Here is a 15,506-nt window from a genome sequence, read left to right as displayed (position 1 = left end):
GGCACTGCATGAACATGGTACACAGACACACATGAAGGCAAACATAAAAACAAATTCAAACACCCATGTACCAAAAATAAAATAAATAAAATTTAAAAACAAAAACTAACCAACCAACAAACAAGAAAACACTAGTGTTTCCCTTCCTGGGTCTTGAATCTGTGGGGTACTGGATTCTACAGGCAATCCCAGGAGCAACAGACACTCGTTCCTGCAGTAGTCTAGGTAACGGAGAATGACTCTACGAATCAAGAATAAGGGGGGAGATTAAGAACAAAAGGAGATCAGAACTTAACAAGTGAATGCATAGAGAAAGGAGTTAAGGAGGAAGCAGCTAGAAGAGATCGCTTGGATGCCACGGCTGGCTGTGTCATCAATGGACTTAAAGAAGATGAGGAATGGGTTTGGAAGAAAGCATTATTTAAAGGCAGGAATACTATACAGTTGTTGAAATGACAGAACACACAAAAAAGAATAAAAGAACTTGAAAAATCTCAAAGACATATGTTTAATGAACGAGGCAATTTCAGAATAAGATGAGCAGTGTAATGAGGCTAGATCACATTTGTCAACAGTATAGTGGATTCGCCCCCTGCACCAAGTGCTTCACCTGCAATGACCCCGTGCGTGGAGCAGATAATCCTATCATTACACCGTAGAAGCTGCTCCCAGTGAATGCGCTCAGCTTGAAGGCCTTCAGAGTGAGCAGCCTCAGTGTGATAGCCTTGATCAGGCAAAGGCAGCAAGTACAGAAAACAAATCAACACTGACGTCTGGCCAGGTCCTAGTTTGAGGACACCCAGTCACACGCTGCAGACACTTGCGCAGGCAGAAGATCTGCCAAGGTATCAGCTGATCACTGCTAAAAGGAGTGGAAAGATAAGGTTTCCAAAAAAACCCAGAACATCCCGTCTCTCTGCAGGCGCTCTAACAGCTCAGTGAGCTTGGAGCTTCAGCAGGGACCTCTGCATGGCACCTCTGGCTTCTGCTTCCGTTACGTAACCCTGCGCAGGAGGCCTGTGGAAGGGAGTGTAGAGGTCATAGATGAGCCAGCATACTCTGCTTGCCTTCAAAGGAGCCTTGTTAGAACATCAAACTGAGTGTCATCAACGAAAAGAATACCTGATGTGATAGTCTTGGTTTGCATTTTGAATCACTTAAATGCCCAAAATTCCATGCTGGGCACTGTGCCAAAGGGAAACAAAAAATCGTGCTGCAAAGCTGAATCCTTTGCACCATAAAATAAGCAGCTGCACGTGTTCTCCTAAACATACTGTCTGAGACTCAGCGAATGTGCACAGGAGAAAACGATGAGACAGAGGGAACTGGGGGATTGAACCCAGGTCCTCAGGCACACCAGCCAAGGGCCTTCCTTACCACTAAACTACACTGCTAGGCCTGTAAAACGAACTCACATAGTTCCTCTTTTGAAAGAAAAAGGAAGAAAGACAAAGGGAAAGGGCAGCCCATCAATATCCACAGTCCCATCACAGGAAGTACACAGTCCTGTACCACAGACACACATACAGAGCATCTAGCAGTGCACACACAGGAGATGGCTCCAGAGACTGGAGGTATGGCTCGGTTAGACTCAGCAAACCTGTGCACCTTCCCACAGCCACCCTCCCTCCCCAAACACACCAAAAAAAGAAGGAAATGACTGTATGTCAGGACTAGATGGAACTAACCTCCACCCCCCCCCCACCAAATTCAAATCTGTTTTATTTTAAAATCATGTTATTCATTCTTGTTGGTTTGTTTTGTTTTAGAGTTTCATGTAGCTCAGGCTGACACTGAACTTGCTGTGTATGGGGGAGGCACTGAACTCCTGACTCTCCTATTTTCCCCTCCCACTGAGTTGAGCTTAAAGGTGTGCCTGGTTTATGTAGGACTGGGGAGCAAATCCAGGGCCTTGTTGATGAGAGGCGAGCACTCTACTAATTCTACTGAGTGACAGCCTCAGCCCTCAGCCCCTGCCAAGCCCTCTGCGTGTCCCAGCACATTACTGATGAGTACCACAGACTCAAGCAGACTTTTGACAAATATAGTTTCTCGATTACTCACTCAACAAGCTAGAAATAGTCTTCTGCAACCTCAAAAAGAGTGGTTTCGAAAACCCACAGTAAGAACGCTCAATGAGGCCAGCGAAATGCTTTCATCTTGCAATCAGAAGCAAAATGAGAACGTCTCCACTTGCTATGGCCAGTCAGTGTTGTGTTGGAAGTTTTAGACAGCACAGTTAGACAAGAAAAGGCAGTGAAAGGTTGGAAAGAGAGCTATAAAATTATCCCCCTTTGCAGGACACAGGGGCAGGGGATGCAGCTTGGTGGTAAAGTACTTGCCTAACATGTACCAGACTCTGGGTTCAATCCCCAGGGCAAAAATCAAACAAAAATCAGATATGATCTTGTATAGAAAACCTCAAGGAAGCCACAAAAAAAAATTTTTAAATAAACAACTTACACAAGTTTGCAAGATACAAGACCAAACACATACACAAATCACTTGTATTTTTAGACAAGTGATACAACCTCAAAAGAAAAATTAAGAACCTTTTCCATTTGTAAGGGCACAGAAATGAAACACGGCTGTATTAAATATGCACAAGATGTTAAATATGCACTAAAGAAATGGAAGACCTTCCTTGTTCGTGCACCAGAAGCCAGTATCTTAAGATGGTGCTATTCGCAGGGGTGGTGGCCCATGCCTTTAGTTCTAGCAGACATAAGCCCAGCTCTGTATGTTTAGAGCCCACTGAACTACATAGTGAGTTCCTGGCCAGCCAGAGCTACATAGTGAGACCCTGTCCTAAAAATAAACTAAAATAAAACATAACAAAATAAAAAATAAAATATGATGTTACTAATGCCCAAACTATCCCTACAAAACAAAACAAATAGTGCAAGTCAGATGTGATGGAGATCCTGGAATGAAGACAAGAATATTGACACAAAGACATAGAAGTGAAAGAGAAAGGTAAGTCCCAAAGTAGAATCACACTGATGGGCAATTGATGGAGAAATTCAGAAAACAGACAGGAAGGTCCTTTTCAACATAAAAATAAGAATATGCAATACGATTCCATAAAGATAGGCATTGTTAAGTCATCCATGGAATGCAATTCTCTCAAGTCCCCAAAACAAGCTTTGCAAATCCCTGCCCCAAGAATCTAGCCACATACTTTTTTGATTCCGTTTATATACAATGCAAATTAAACAACCCTAGAGACAGACAGCACTCTGGTCATAGCCCAGGACTGGGGTAGGGGCAAGTGGTGGGCGGAGCGAAGCTCTCTGGTTCTGGACTGTGTTCCTCAATAAATAGTTTTCCTTGGCGTGATGAGAACAGTCCAGGGTTATCACAAGTGCACAATTAGGCTAACGTACAAAACAGACTGTAGTTTACACTTTTGATTTTTATGGAAACATCAAGTTACTAATACTGCTGTTTAAAATTATAATAGACCCCTGGTAGCCCACGCCTTTAATGCCAGCATAGGAAGGAGGATCTATTTGTAAGTTCGAGGCCAGCCTGATCGACATAGTGAATTCCAGGACAACCATAGCTATGTAGAGAGACTATATATATATGCAAACCAAAACCATAAAAGCCTTAACAAAACCAAAATAAATAATTGACTGGAACTAATCCTGATCTCTACTAATTCCAGAGCGAGGTAAAAAGAGCGCAGTGGGCGGAGCTTGGAGCGGAGGGGCGGGGCGGGGCAGGTGCCAGGGAAACCGGCGGAATAAACCATCCGCTCCTCCCCCTCCCTCCTCGCTTCCCCGCTCCCTTCCCACCGCCCTCCAGAACGGCAGAAAAACCGGCAGAGGTTCTCAGAGCCCCGTGTCACTCACCGGCTGACCGCAAGAGCCCGGAACCGGAAGCGCTGGCTCCATCTTTGTTATGGGAAAAGCAGAGTTTAAAAGGAAGTTGTTGAACCCGTCTTTGCTGAGGCGAGAAAAGGTCAAGGCAAGTCAGCTGCGGCCATCTTAACTGAGGGCATTTGCCTGAACTCCTGCAGCAGGACGGTCATCTGGGATATTTAGTTGCTCTAAGTGTCCTTGTCCGACTCCAAAGAAACTGGGAAACTGTTAACATGCAAAGTCTCTTAAAAAGGACATAAGACGAAAACTGGCCTTGGAAGTACAGTCTGAACCCGAGGCCTTGGGAGGACGTTGTGAGGCAAGACGATCAGGAGCTTTAGGCTAGCAAAATTCTCTCAGACAGCATTAAGAATAATTTAATATTGTTACATGGATTCTATTCGGGCTAAAATTTCAGGACCACACAAAAGAACAAAAGGGTTGACTGTTGAAAGACAAAATTCGAGGGGCTGGGGATATGGCGTAGCATGTGAATCGGTGTCTGGAATTTGGTCCCAAATTCCACCCCTCTCAAGAAAGCACACAACCAGAACAAACTCAGCCTAGAGCTAGTGGAGAGTTCTAGAGCAGCATGGATCTGCTTATGGGGAGACGTCCCATATTTTCTTATGGGAGAAATGGAAAGAGAATGAAAAGCCCAAGTTCTAGGGTACTATCCTTATAGGTTTAAACAAAGGAGATTGTGTTGAGCAGAACTATGGAGAAAGCAAGCTTGTTTCAAGTTCATTTAAGTGGCACTTAGCACAAAAGATTCCATTCCAGTTTGGTTCTGTCCACTGGGCCTACTACTGTAAAAAGCTAGTCTAAAACAATTCTGTTTAATTGGACGGTTTTCTCCCCCACCATAGTCTTGAGGGGTCCAGTATATTTACAGCCCCTCCAGATCCCTACCTTTGGGTGAGACCCCACACATTAGGAGTCCTGCAAGTTAGAGGAATGTTTTCAAATTACTGCTTTAGGGGCTAGAGAGATGGTTTAGCAGTAAGGAACATGGGCTGCTCTTCCAGAGGACCTGGGTTCAGTTTCCAGTGTTTACATGACAGCTGACATCCTTTTCTAAACCCAGTTCCAGAGAACCCATTGTCCTTTTCTAACCTCCAAAGGCACCAGGCATACACACAGAAAATATTTTAAAATATTTAAGCGTTGTGCTTGAGCCAGTTGTGGTGATAAATGTCTTTAGAATCCACTGCTCAAGTGGCTGAAATAGGCTGTTCTCTGTGAACTCAAGGCCATCCTAGTCTAGTTATCTATTCCAGGCCAGCCATAGATAGATAGTAAAACGCTGTCTCAAATAAATAAATAAATAAATAAATAAATAAATAAATAAATAAATAAATAAATAGTTATCTATTCCAGGCCAGCCATAGATAGATAGTAAAACGCTGTCTCAAATAAATAAATAAATAAATAAATAAATAAATAAAATAAAAGCAAATAGTGCTTGAGGTTTGGCCATTCAATACTATATACTGTGAAAGTGTGTGCACATGTCTTAGTTAGGGTTTCCATTGCTGTGAAGAGACAAGTCAACTCTCATATGTGACAACATTTAATTGGGGCTGGCTTACAATGTCAGAGGTTCAGTCATGGTCATGTGCAAGCAGTCTTGGTGCTAGAGAAGGAGCTGAGAGTTCTACATCTTGATCTAAAGGCTGCCAGAAGACTAGCTTCCAGGCAGCTAGGAGGAGGGTCTAAAAGCCCACCCCAACAGTGACACACCCTCTCCATCAAGGCCACACCTAACAGTGCCATTCCCTGGGCTAAGCAAGTTCAAATTACCATGTCAGACAAAGACCTCATCTCTCCCCAGCTCCACCTCCTCCACACTGGTTTCATTGCTTGTTCTTTCTTGCCCTGAGTTTTCCTTCCTCACAGCTTCATTCCTTAGGAACAGTTTTTTCTACTTTCTGGTCCTTATAATATTCAGATATCAGCTTTAGAGAGTTCTCCCTGCCAGAACCTCCCCTGACTTGTCAAATAGGCGTTGACTGTTCCTTCCAAGAGACCTCGCTTTCCACTTATCTCTTTAAATCCTTTTGCTCTTCCTTCTTTTCCCACTATGCAGTAGCTCTCTGAAGGGCAAGGACAAGTATGTTTTGCATACTTCCATCCAGATCCCAGTTCAGTGAGCCAGGTTGGTGTGCTGCTGTGGTCAGGAATGGGTGAGGCCCTCCCCCTCTCGCCCCCTCCCTGCTCTCAGTATCTCTCGTTCCCCACCCACACCTGACTCAACAATGACACCCAAACTTGGCTTTACCACCTGTTATCAGTGAAGCAGAGACTTTGCCATTTGCCTGTTATCTCATTCATTTGGTAAACAGTGTGTGGGTCTGCTTTACCGCTCCTGTGTTTTGGTGTCAGTTTTTTCCATGATGAAGGTTGTTTTTCCTATGGAGCTTCCTGGAGCAAACGTCTGAGACCGTAATAACTTTGTCTGGCCTGTAGCCTGCTCCTAACCATCCTCTTTCATCATGTTCTGGGCTGAAGCAGCCATCGAAGCAGAAGCTGTTTGTTTGTTTATTTGTTTGTTTGTTTGAGGCAGGGTTTCTCTGTGTAGCCTTGGCTGTCCTGGAACTCACTCTGTAGACCAGGCTAGCCTCGAACTTAGAAATCCACCTGCCTCTGCCTCTCAAGTACTGAGATTAAAGGCATTCGTCTGGCTTTTTTTTTTTTTTTTTTGATTTATTTATTTCATGTATACTGTCACTGTTTTCAGACACACCAGAAGGTGGCATCAGATGCCCACTACCTACAGGTGGTTGTGAGTCACCATGTGGTTGCTAGGAATTGAACTCAGGACCTCTGGAAGAGCAGTCAGTGCTCTTAACTGCTGAGCCAGCAGAATCTTTTTTTTTTTTTAAGATTTATTTATTATATGTAAATACACTGTAGCTGTCTTCAGACACACCAGAAGAGGGCATCTGGATCCCATTACAGATGTTTGTGAGCCACCATGTGGTTGCTGGGATTTGAACTCAGGACCTCTGGAAGAGCAGTCAGTGCACTTAACCGCTGAGCCATCTCTCCAGCCCCCAAAGCAGAATCTTAAGTTGGGTACAGTGCATGGCCCAACACTCAAAAGGCTAAAGTGGGAGAGTGGCTTGAGTCTGGCCTGGAGCGTCTCATCTCCAAACAGAAAAGGGAAAACAAGTTTTAATCAGCAAAACACAGCACGTTAATTAAGTGTGGTGGTGTGTGCCTATAACCCCACATTTAGAAGACTGAAGCAGGAGCATTGTGAGTTGCAGGACAGCCTGGGCCACATCATGAGAGTTGTGTAGTTGTAAGACAAGACACCATGTGGGTGCTGGGAATCAAATTTAGGTCCTCAGCAAGAGCAGCCAGTGCTCTAAACAACTCAACCGCCTCTCTAGCCCTGATTCTCTGTTCTTTTACCATTGATTATATAAAGACTACGTAAGCTGATTTATATCACAATTTTGTATTTGTATGATTTACAATTTTCTTTTTCTTTTTTTAAAAAGATTTTATTTATTTTATATATATATGATGAGTACACTGTAGACACACCAGAAGAGGACGTCAGATCCCATTACAGATGGTTGTGAGCCACCATGTGGTTGCTGGGAATTGAACTCAGGACCTCTGGCAGAGCAGTCAGTGCTCTTAACCAACCACCTCTCCAGCCCTTACAATTTTATTTTTAGCCATTTTTAATTTATTATGTGTATGTGAGTAAGGGTTTGAGTGTAGTGCCCGAGGAGGTCAGAAGCCAGCCTCAGGTGCTCTGGAAGTGGAGTGACAGGTGGTTCTGAGCTGCCTGATGCAGGAGCTGGGAAGTGGACTGAGGTCCTCCAACAAAGCAATACATGGTCTCGACCACTGAATCATCTCTCCAGCTTCTATATTTGTAGTTTATGAATACATTTCTGCTGTCAGGTAAGCCATCGACTTCAGCCAAATGTCTTTCAGCAGGGGGGAGAAGAATCATTTAGTTGAAAGACTAAAATAACTATTTTCAAAACAGGTTGAAGTCCTTTGAAATCATTTTATCTCTGTGTCATGTTGAACTTGAACCTACCCACTACTGTCAGTTGGGAAATTATCCTGATGAAAGGGGAAAGAAAACATCACAAAAGTCCAAGGGTTAAGTAATAATGAATCTGAAAACACATTATTGCTGTTTCAACGATACTGTAAAGGTACAATTAGATAATTAGTTGGCACTTAAACTTCTATCGAAGAGACCATGACGTTCCCAACTAGACACGCAGATCTACAAATGCAGTTCGAGTTTTATTTCCCAGTGACTTCTCGGTACCTAGCATCTAAGTCACCCAGGCGGCAGCACTTCAGTATTTACAGGGAACAGAAGGTTGGACAGTGTGTATATACTTAAAAACATTGTGGTATTCATATAATTTTATTTGTCAGTTGAAAGTACACATAGTATGGGAATACTTCTCAGTTGAAACATAATGTGTTCTTTGAAGACAGGGTCTCTCTGTAGTGCAGAGTAGTTACAGGGTGGAACTCACTGTGTATCTAGGCTGACCTCAAACTCACAGCCAACCTTTGGTCTCAAGTTCCCAAGTGCTGTGCTTTCAAGAATGTCACCACCTCTGATTCTTCTCTTCTTCTTCTTCTTCTTCTTCTTCTTCTTCTTCTTCTTCTTCTTCTTCTTCTTCTTCTTCTTCTTCTTCTTCTTCTTCTTCTTCTTCTTCTTCCTCCTCCTCCTCCTCCTCCTCCTCCTCCTCCTCCTCTTCCTCTTCCTCTTCTCCTTCTTTTTCTGATAACCACGTGCTTCATAAATAAAGACTTCTTTTTCTTCTGGTGATGCTGGGGCCCTTGAACATGCTAGGTAGGCTCTATACTACTGAGCTACATCTCCAGCCCTTAAAAGTGTTGGGGCCGGACAGAGTGTATACATTTATGCACACATACACACGTGTATGATTTTTGTATTGAGAAGGGGTCAGGACGTGTGTAGGACTACTTGTCCCGGAATTCACTGTGTAAGAACAAGCTGTCTTGTAACTTACAGAGATCCATCTGCCTCTGTATCCTGAGAGTTGGGATTAAAGTGTTGTACCACCAAGCCTGGATCACATGTACAAGTTTAATGTTGGTTCTGAATATAAGAGAAAAATATGTGAATCTGGGAATAGTGGCATATATCTTTAATCCCAGCCAGGGATATTTGTCTTTCTGAATCTTACTGCTTGGTTTAATATGACTTCCAGTTGTGTCTATTTTCTGTAGTATCAGGATTTCATTTCTTTCTCTGCCCTTGCCCCAAAGGTGTGTGTGTATATATATATATATATCTCCCTGGCTGTCTTAGACCTCACTACGTTGACTAGCCCAGGCTGCCCTCAAACTCATAGAGATCTGCCTGCCTCTGTAACCTGAGTGCTGAGATTAAAGCTATGTACCACCACACTCAGCTCACTTTTTGCATCTCTACATCATTTTATTTTGTGTACATGCAACATTTGCCTTATCTCTTCTTCTGCTGGTGGATATCTAGACTGCCCCTCTAAAGCAGACTCTTTCAGAGTAGCTCAGCCTGTTCAGGAAGTTACTGCATAGCCTAGGCTTCTTTGAAACTTTGGATTCTGCTACCTCATCCTCCCAAGTACGGGGATCAAAGGCTCTTGGCACCTGTAACAAAAGCCTTTCAGGAATGTACTCAAGATAGACCTCCCTGTGTAGACTAAACTAGTACACAGGGAACCAGAGAGACCTTGCCAAGAACATCTGACTCCAGCTGCTTTTATCAGTAAGGTTTCAGCCCTAACTGATTTTGCTGTCATTACCTTTAACAATAATCTCAGAGACAAGAAAACACAGCACTCCATGATGGTCAATGCCCAGGCTCATCTACTCCAAAATGACTGGCAATAAATGATTGACTCCCATCTGCCCTCCTCTTGCACCTCCTCCTTCTCTCTCTCCTTCTCCTTTCCCCTGTCCTCCTCTCTCCTTCCCTCTGTCCTTTCTCCTCCTGTGCCATCCTCTCTCTCCACTCCTATAGACTCCCTGCTGGTGCCATGAGGGTATCTGTGCAGGGTGCACCATGGCCTCATTGTGCCCTTCTTATCCTTAGCTAAGGGTAGCATGTCTGGGAACCCCAAGGAAGATGGAGTAATGAGTTAAAAAAATGTATTATGTGTTCAGTGTTCTCTTGAGTTGTGCCCCTTGTTTGTTTTCTAATCCTGGTGCCCGAGAGCTCCTTGAGATCACTGTATAAAACCCAGCAGGTAAGGAAGGGGATGAAATTTGATGACGTAGGCCTTGAAATTTCAGCCCTCCTAAACAGCTGGGATTCTAGGCCAATGCCAGCAGGCTCCATTCTCAATTGTTTTCCTTAATTAAAACTTCCTTGTAATTTATCTTTGAGTTGGGCATGGTGATTTGTGCTTATAATTTCAGTATTTGGGAGGTGGGGCCGGGACAAAGAGTTAAGTGCAACCACCAGCTACACAATGAGTGAGTTTGAGGCTAGCCTGGGCTACATAAGACCCTGACTCAAAAAAGTAAATATAAAAGCTCGGGATAGTAACTGAATCACCTTTGTGTGCCTGAAACAAAACAGATCATCGGCTTAAAGGGAGAAAGTTTTATTTTGGCTGTGGATTTCAGAGGCTCCAATTTACAGCTGTTTGGCTCTGTGGCTTCTGGGCCACCTGGTCCTGACACAGCTAAAGAGGTCTGTTCACTTAGTGGGAGAGAAGGGACAGGGCTAGCTTCCCTCAAAAGCAAATCCACAGTGACTGAGCTTCCTTCTTCTAGGCTCCACCATCTCCTAAAAGTGACCAAGTCTTTAGCATACAAGTCTTCAGTGACATTCAAGAGCTAAACTACACGTGAGATATAGTAGTATACCCTGCCAGCAATCCCAACACTCATGAGAGTGAGGTAGGAGAGTGAGGCCAGCCTGGGCTACACAGCAAGACTCTGTCCCAGGAATAAAATAAGCAGTCAAGCCAAACAAGAGATCTCAACTACAGCATTTTGATTTTTCGAAGGGTAATAACATTCCTTGAGGTTTATATATTTTATCTGCTTAACTTGAGCCTCCTGTATATCAGAATGGCCTTCAGTGTCTATGTGGCCAAGATCAACCCTGAGTTTCTGATTCTCCTACTTCCAGTTCCCAAGTACTGGGATTATAGGCTTATATCACTGTACCTAGGCAACTTTTTTTTTTCAAATAATATACATTATTTTATTACAAATTAGAAAAAAATTTACTGGCAATACAAATTTCTATGGAGTTTTGTTTTGCTACCATAAGAAATTAAAGAGGAAGCTGGAGAGATGGCTCAGTGGTTAAGAGCACTGTCTGCTCTTCCAGAGGTCCTGAGTTCAATTTCCAGCAGCCATGTGGTGGCTTACAACCATCTGTAATGGGATCTGATGCCCTCTTCTGGTGTGTGTCTGACGACAGCTACAGTATACTCATACACATAAAATAAATAAATAAATCTTCAAAAATAAAAAGAAATCAAAGAAACTGTTAAATACTTAGAAGCATTCAATATCAAAAGCTTTAAATCTAACTATATGTGGTAGCCCCTGAAAAAAAGCTATAAAGCCTTTTTTTAAAGTATTTTCTCTACAAAGAATTTCATCAGTTCAGTTTTTGTACTGAAGCTAATGTTGAGCTAGCTGCACTTGAATTTCATATTCTTAGCAAAATAGTTGCCTAAGCACATACACTCCATACATTTTAGGACAGCCATTTATTCTTCATCTTCTTCCTCTTCCTCCTTCTCTTCCTCTTCTTCCTCCTCATCTTCTTCTTCTTCTGGCTCATTCCTCTTCCTTGAGCCTGTTGGCCTACCAGGACCCTTCTTTCCTGCTTCACTTTTGCCCTTGGCACGGAATGCAGCAATATCCTTTTCATATGTCTCCTTTAGTTTAGCTGCTTTCTGCTCATACGGTTGTTTATCTTTGGCAGATTGTTCAGACCACATCTCACCCAATTTTTTTGCAGTACCTCCAATAGACAGGCCTGGGTGTTTACTTTTGATCTTTGGGCAATGTTAAGAGCAAATCAGGAAGAAGGCAGATGCTGGTGGGTTTTGGAGCTATAGGATCTTTTTTTCTTGACTTTCTTATCACCTTTGGGAGGAACATTGTTCTTCACTTCCCTGTCATAATGAGCTTTGTCACTCTTGACCAAGTCTTCACACCTCGACTTTTTCCATTGTATGCATGGTCTTCCATCTCTCAGAGTATTTCCTCAAAAATTCAGTGAAGGTGACTGTCTTAGTTAGGGTTTTACTGCTGTGAACAGACACCATGACCAAGGCAAGCCTTATAAAAAACAACATTTAATTGGGGCTGGCTTACAGGTTCAGAGGTTCAGTCCATTGTCATCAAGGTGGGAGCGTGGCAGTATCCAGGCAGGCATGGAGCAGGAGGAGCTGAGAGTTCTATGTCTTCATCTAAAGGCTGCTAGCGGAAGTCTGACTTCCAGGCAACTAGGGTGAGGATCTTATGCCCACACCAACAGTGACACACCCATTCCAACCAGGTCACACCTATTCCAACAAGGCCACACCTTCAGATGGTGCCACTCCCTGGCCCAAGGATAGACAGACCATCACAGTGACCAAGGAGTCAGAGTGCTTCTTCTTGCACTCCTCCCAGCAGGTCTGCACAAAGAAGACATACAGAACATTTTGCCCTGCAGCTTGTTGGGATCTCCTTGGCAAGAGGTCTACCTGGCCTGAGCTCTTCCCTCAGAGCTCAACGGAGATACTTCCTTCCCCAAGCTCCAGCGAGAACTGGTTTATCACTAACCCAATCCCCAGCCTCTTGTTTTGCCATACCTAGACAAGTTAATGAAAACTTAAATGAGCCAACACGCAGGCAGCAGGAACAGATAGCCTCTGGGCTTGAAATGGGTTTTCTGAAACCTCAAAGTGGCATACTTTCTCCAACAAGGCCACACCTCCTAATCCTTTTCAAACAGTGCCACTCCCTGATGCCAAGCTTTCAAACACAGGAGCCTATTGCAGCACTTCTTATTCAAACTACTGCACAGAGGGAAAGGAGGACTGTGTCAAAGCCAAACAATTCGCTCCTTGAAAACTGCCAAGAAAATGCCACTCACGGAGTAAATGTCTTCTTTATAAATATGTCCTCACCAATTGCCCACACTGATCAGTTTTGTCAAGTCTCAGGTCCTGTTCATATCCCTGATGTCACATGTACAGTAAAAACCATCACAGTTCAGAACTTACAGTAGACTCAAGTGAGCTGTGAAGTCTCAGGCAGCTTTCCTTGGCAGTGCAGAACCCACACTACAGAGAAGGAAGGGCTGTGTCCACAACCAAGGCTTCTTTGAACCTACTGGGGCTCTTTTTTTTTCCCTTAAGATTTATTTATTTATTATATGTAACACTGTAGCTGTTTTCAGACACACCGGAAGAGGGCGTCGGATCCCATTACAGATGGTTGTGAGCCACCATGTGGGTTGCTGGGATTTGAACTTAGGACCTCCAGAAGAGCTCTTAACCGCTGAGCCAACTCTCCAGCTGCCCCTTCCCCGGAGCTTTTAAGTGAGATCTATGGCTAACCTTTGCCATGTCATCTTTGACCATTCATTGGTGTTCTTGAGATTGCTCCAGGGCAACCTTACCTTTTTTTTTTTTTTTTTTTTGAGAACTTCCTATTTCTCTTATTTGCTGATAACTCACTAATCTCCACCAGTAGATCAAAGACTTTAGTGAAGCTCACTGGCATCAACTACTGTGGCGGCAGTCATCTGCTGGCTCATCTGGGGCTCAATGTCTATATTTGCTTTTCTGTTTTTCTTTGTCTTCATGTTTTTTTTTTTTTTAAGACAGGGTTTCACTATGCAGACCAGGCTGGCCTTGAGCTCACAGATCCACTTGCCTCTGAGTTGGTAAAATTCCTTCCTATGGGGAGAGACATAAACAATGTCTCCTCCTCTTCTCCCTCCTCCTCCTCCTCTCCCTCCTCCTCCCCAGCTGAAGTTACAGACAATTATGAGCTGCCTGAGATGGACACTGGGAACTGAATTTGGGTCTGCTGGAAGATCACTACATACTTTTTACCTCTAAGCCATCTCTCCAAACCCCCAGAAATTTCCAAAGGCTACTGGTTATTGGCAAATTACTTTAAAGAATCATGTAAAGAACTTTTAAATTTTAATTTAATTTATGTACATTAGTGTTTCATGTGCCTCATATTCCCCTGGAACTGGAGTTGCAGACAGTTGTGAGCTGCCATGTAGGTGCTGGGAATTGAACCTGGGGCCCCTAGAAGAGCAACCGGTGCTCTTAACCACGGAACCATCTCTCCAGCCCCCCATTTTAAGAACTTTTAAGTGCAGAATTTTCCAAGTATTTTTTCTTAGCTTATTTTTATTTAATTTATTTATTTTTGTTTTCTGAGACATGGTTTCTCTGTGTAGGCCTGGCTGTCCTGGACTTCTCTATATAGACACTATTTTTCTTAGTTTATGATGCCAGCTGCCCTCCCTTCCTTAATTAAGTGGCTCATAACCATTAGCATGTGAGCCCCTGGAGAGCCTGTTCAGTCATAGATGTTGAGCCAAGGGGAGTGCCCAGCGCCTGCTATCCCCAGTGTTAGCAGGTGGGAGCAGGGCAGTCTGTAGTTCAAGGCCAACCTGGTGTTCTGTTTGATGTTTTGTTAATGTAACCCAAACTCGGGTCATCTGGGAAGTGGAAACTTCAAAGTGAGAAGCTGCCTCCATCACCACTGCTCTTTAGATAAATCTGCCGGCATTTCCTTGATTAACGATTGATGTGAGAGGGCCCAGTCCACTAAGGGTACCACCCTTGGGATGGTGGTCCTGGGTTATTTTTTTTAAAGGCCAACTAAGAAGGCCAAGGAGCCAGCAGGCAGCACTCCTCCATGGCCTCCACTTCAGATCATGTGCCAGGTTCCTGCCTTCAGTTCCTGCCCCAACTTCCCTCAGTGATGGAGTGTGACCTGAAAGCTGTAAGATAAAACAAAGCCTTTCCTCCCCAGCTTGCTTTCAGTCGTGGTGCTTACCACAGCAATGGAGAGCAAACTAGAACACTGAAGAACACTGAGCTATGTGAGGTTCCATTTCCAAACCAAGCCACCTCCTGCAAATTGTACCCAGACATAAAGCAGCTCTCACCCCCTTATCGCTGACTCTCCTCCCCAGAGGCTCTGATTCCGTAGTTTAAGGTTTGAGGATATGTTTATAACAAACTCCCCCAGAACACTGATATGGCCTGATTGACCACACTTTGGGAATTGCCACGTTAGCATCAATGATACCACACAGGGAAAAGAAACGTATCTTACTTTTTTAGGAGTATGGAATGATATTGGATTCCCCACTTAAGCCACGCCCATACCACCCCACCCAGGAGAAGAAGAGCAAATGGGTCTAGCATCTGTCTCTGCTGGTGATTATGGGCCCCTTGCATGACCATCCCTGGGACAGTCTGTGGAGACTGAGGATCTCAGTGAGCTAGTGTGAGTCACTGAGCCTATGGCCCGCTCACACTGCAGAACCATGTAGACAGTACCTCTACTTCTAGGCTTTTCTGAGCCTCTACAGTGACACAGCTGTACCTTTAGCCACAAACCTCCATAGACAACACCACTGAAACACTG

General features: G+C 43.9%; 1 protein-coding gene and 1 pseudogene across 5 annotated transcripts in view; both read right to left on the bottom strand.

Moving 5' to 3' along the window:
* The window catches only part of Shld1 (shieldin complex subunit 1), a 64,125-nt gene extending 60,217 nt beyond the window's left edge, over nt 1–3,908 (bottom strand). The window contains exons 1-2 of one of the 5 annotated variants that reach the window (XM_011239798.2): nt 611–3,856; nt 111–241 (exon numbers count right to left, since the gene is read on the bottom strand). In XM_011239798.2, the coding sequence (XP_011238100.1) occupies nt 111–241; nt 611–649 (170 nt within the window). In that variant the 5' untranslated portion in view covers nt 650–3,856. The other 4 variants (NM_001358260.1, XM_011239800.2, NM_001358261.1 and 1 more) reach the window with 4 other exon arrangements.
* A 7,494-nt stretch (nt 3,909–11,402) lies between these two features.
* Gm14098 (predicted gene 14098) lies at nt 11,403–12,124 on the bottom strand (annotated as a pseudogene).

Source organism: Mus musculus, chromosome 2 (genome assembly GCF_000001635.26).
Source record: "Mus musculus strain C57BL/6J chromosome 2, GRCm38.p6 C57BL/6J".
Classification (NCBI taxonomy): domain Eukaryota; kingdom Metazoa; phylum Chordata; class Mammalia; order Rodentia; family Muridae; genus Mus; species Mus musculus.
The sequence above is the reverse complement of the archived record's forward strand: the minus strand, read 5'-3'. Positions and strand labels throughout refer to the sequence as shown.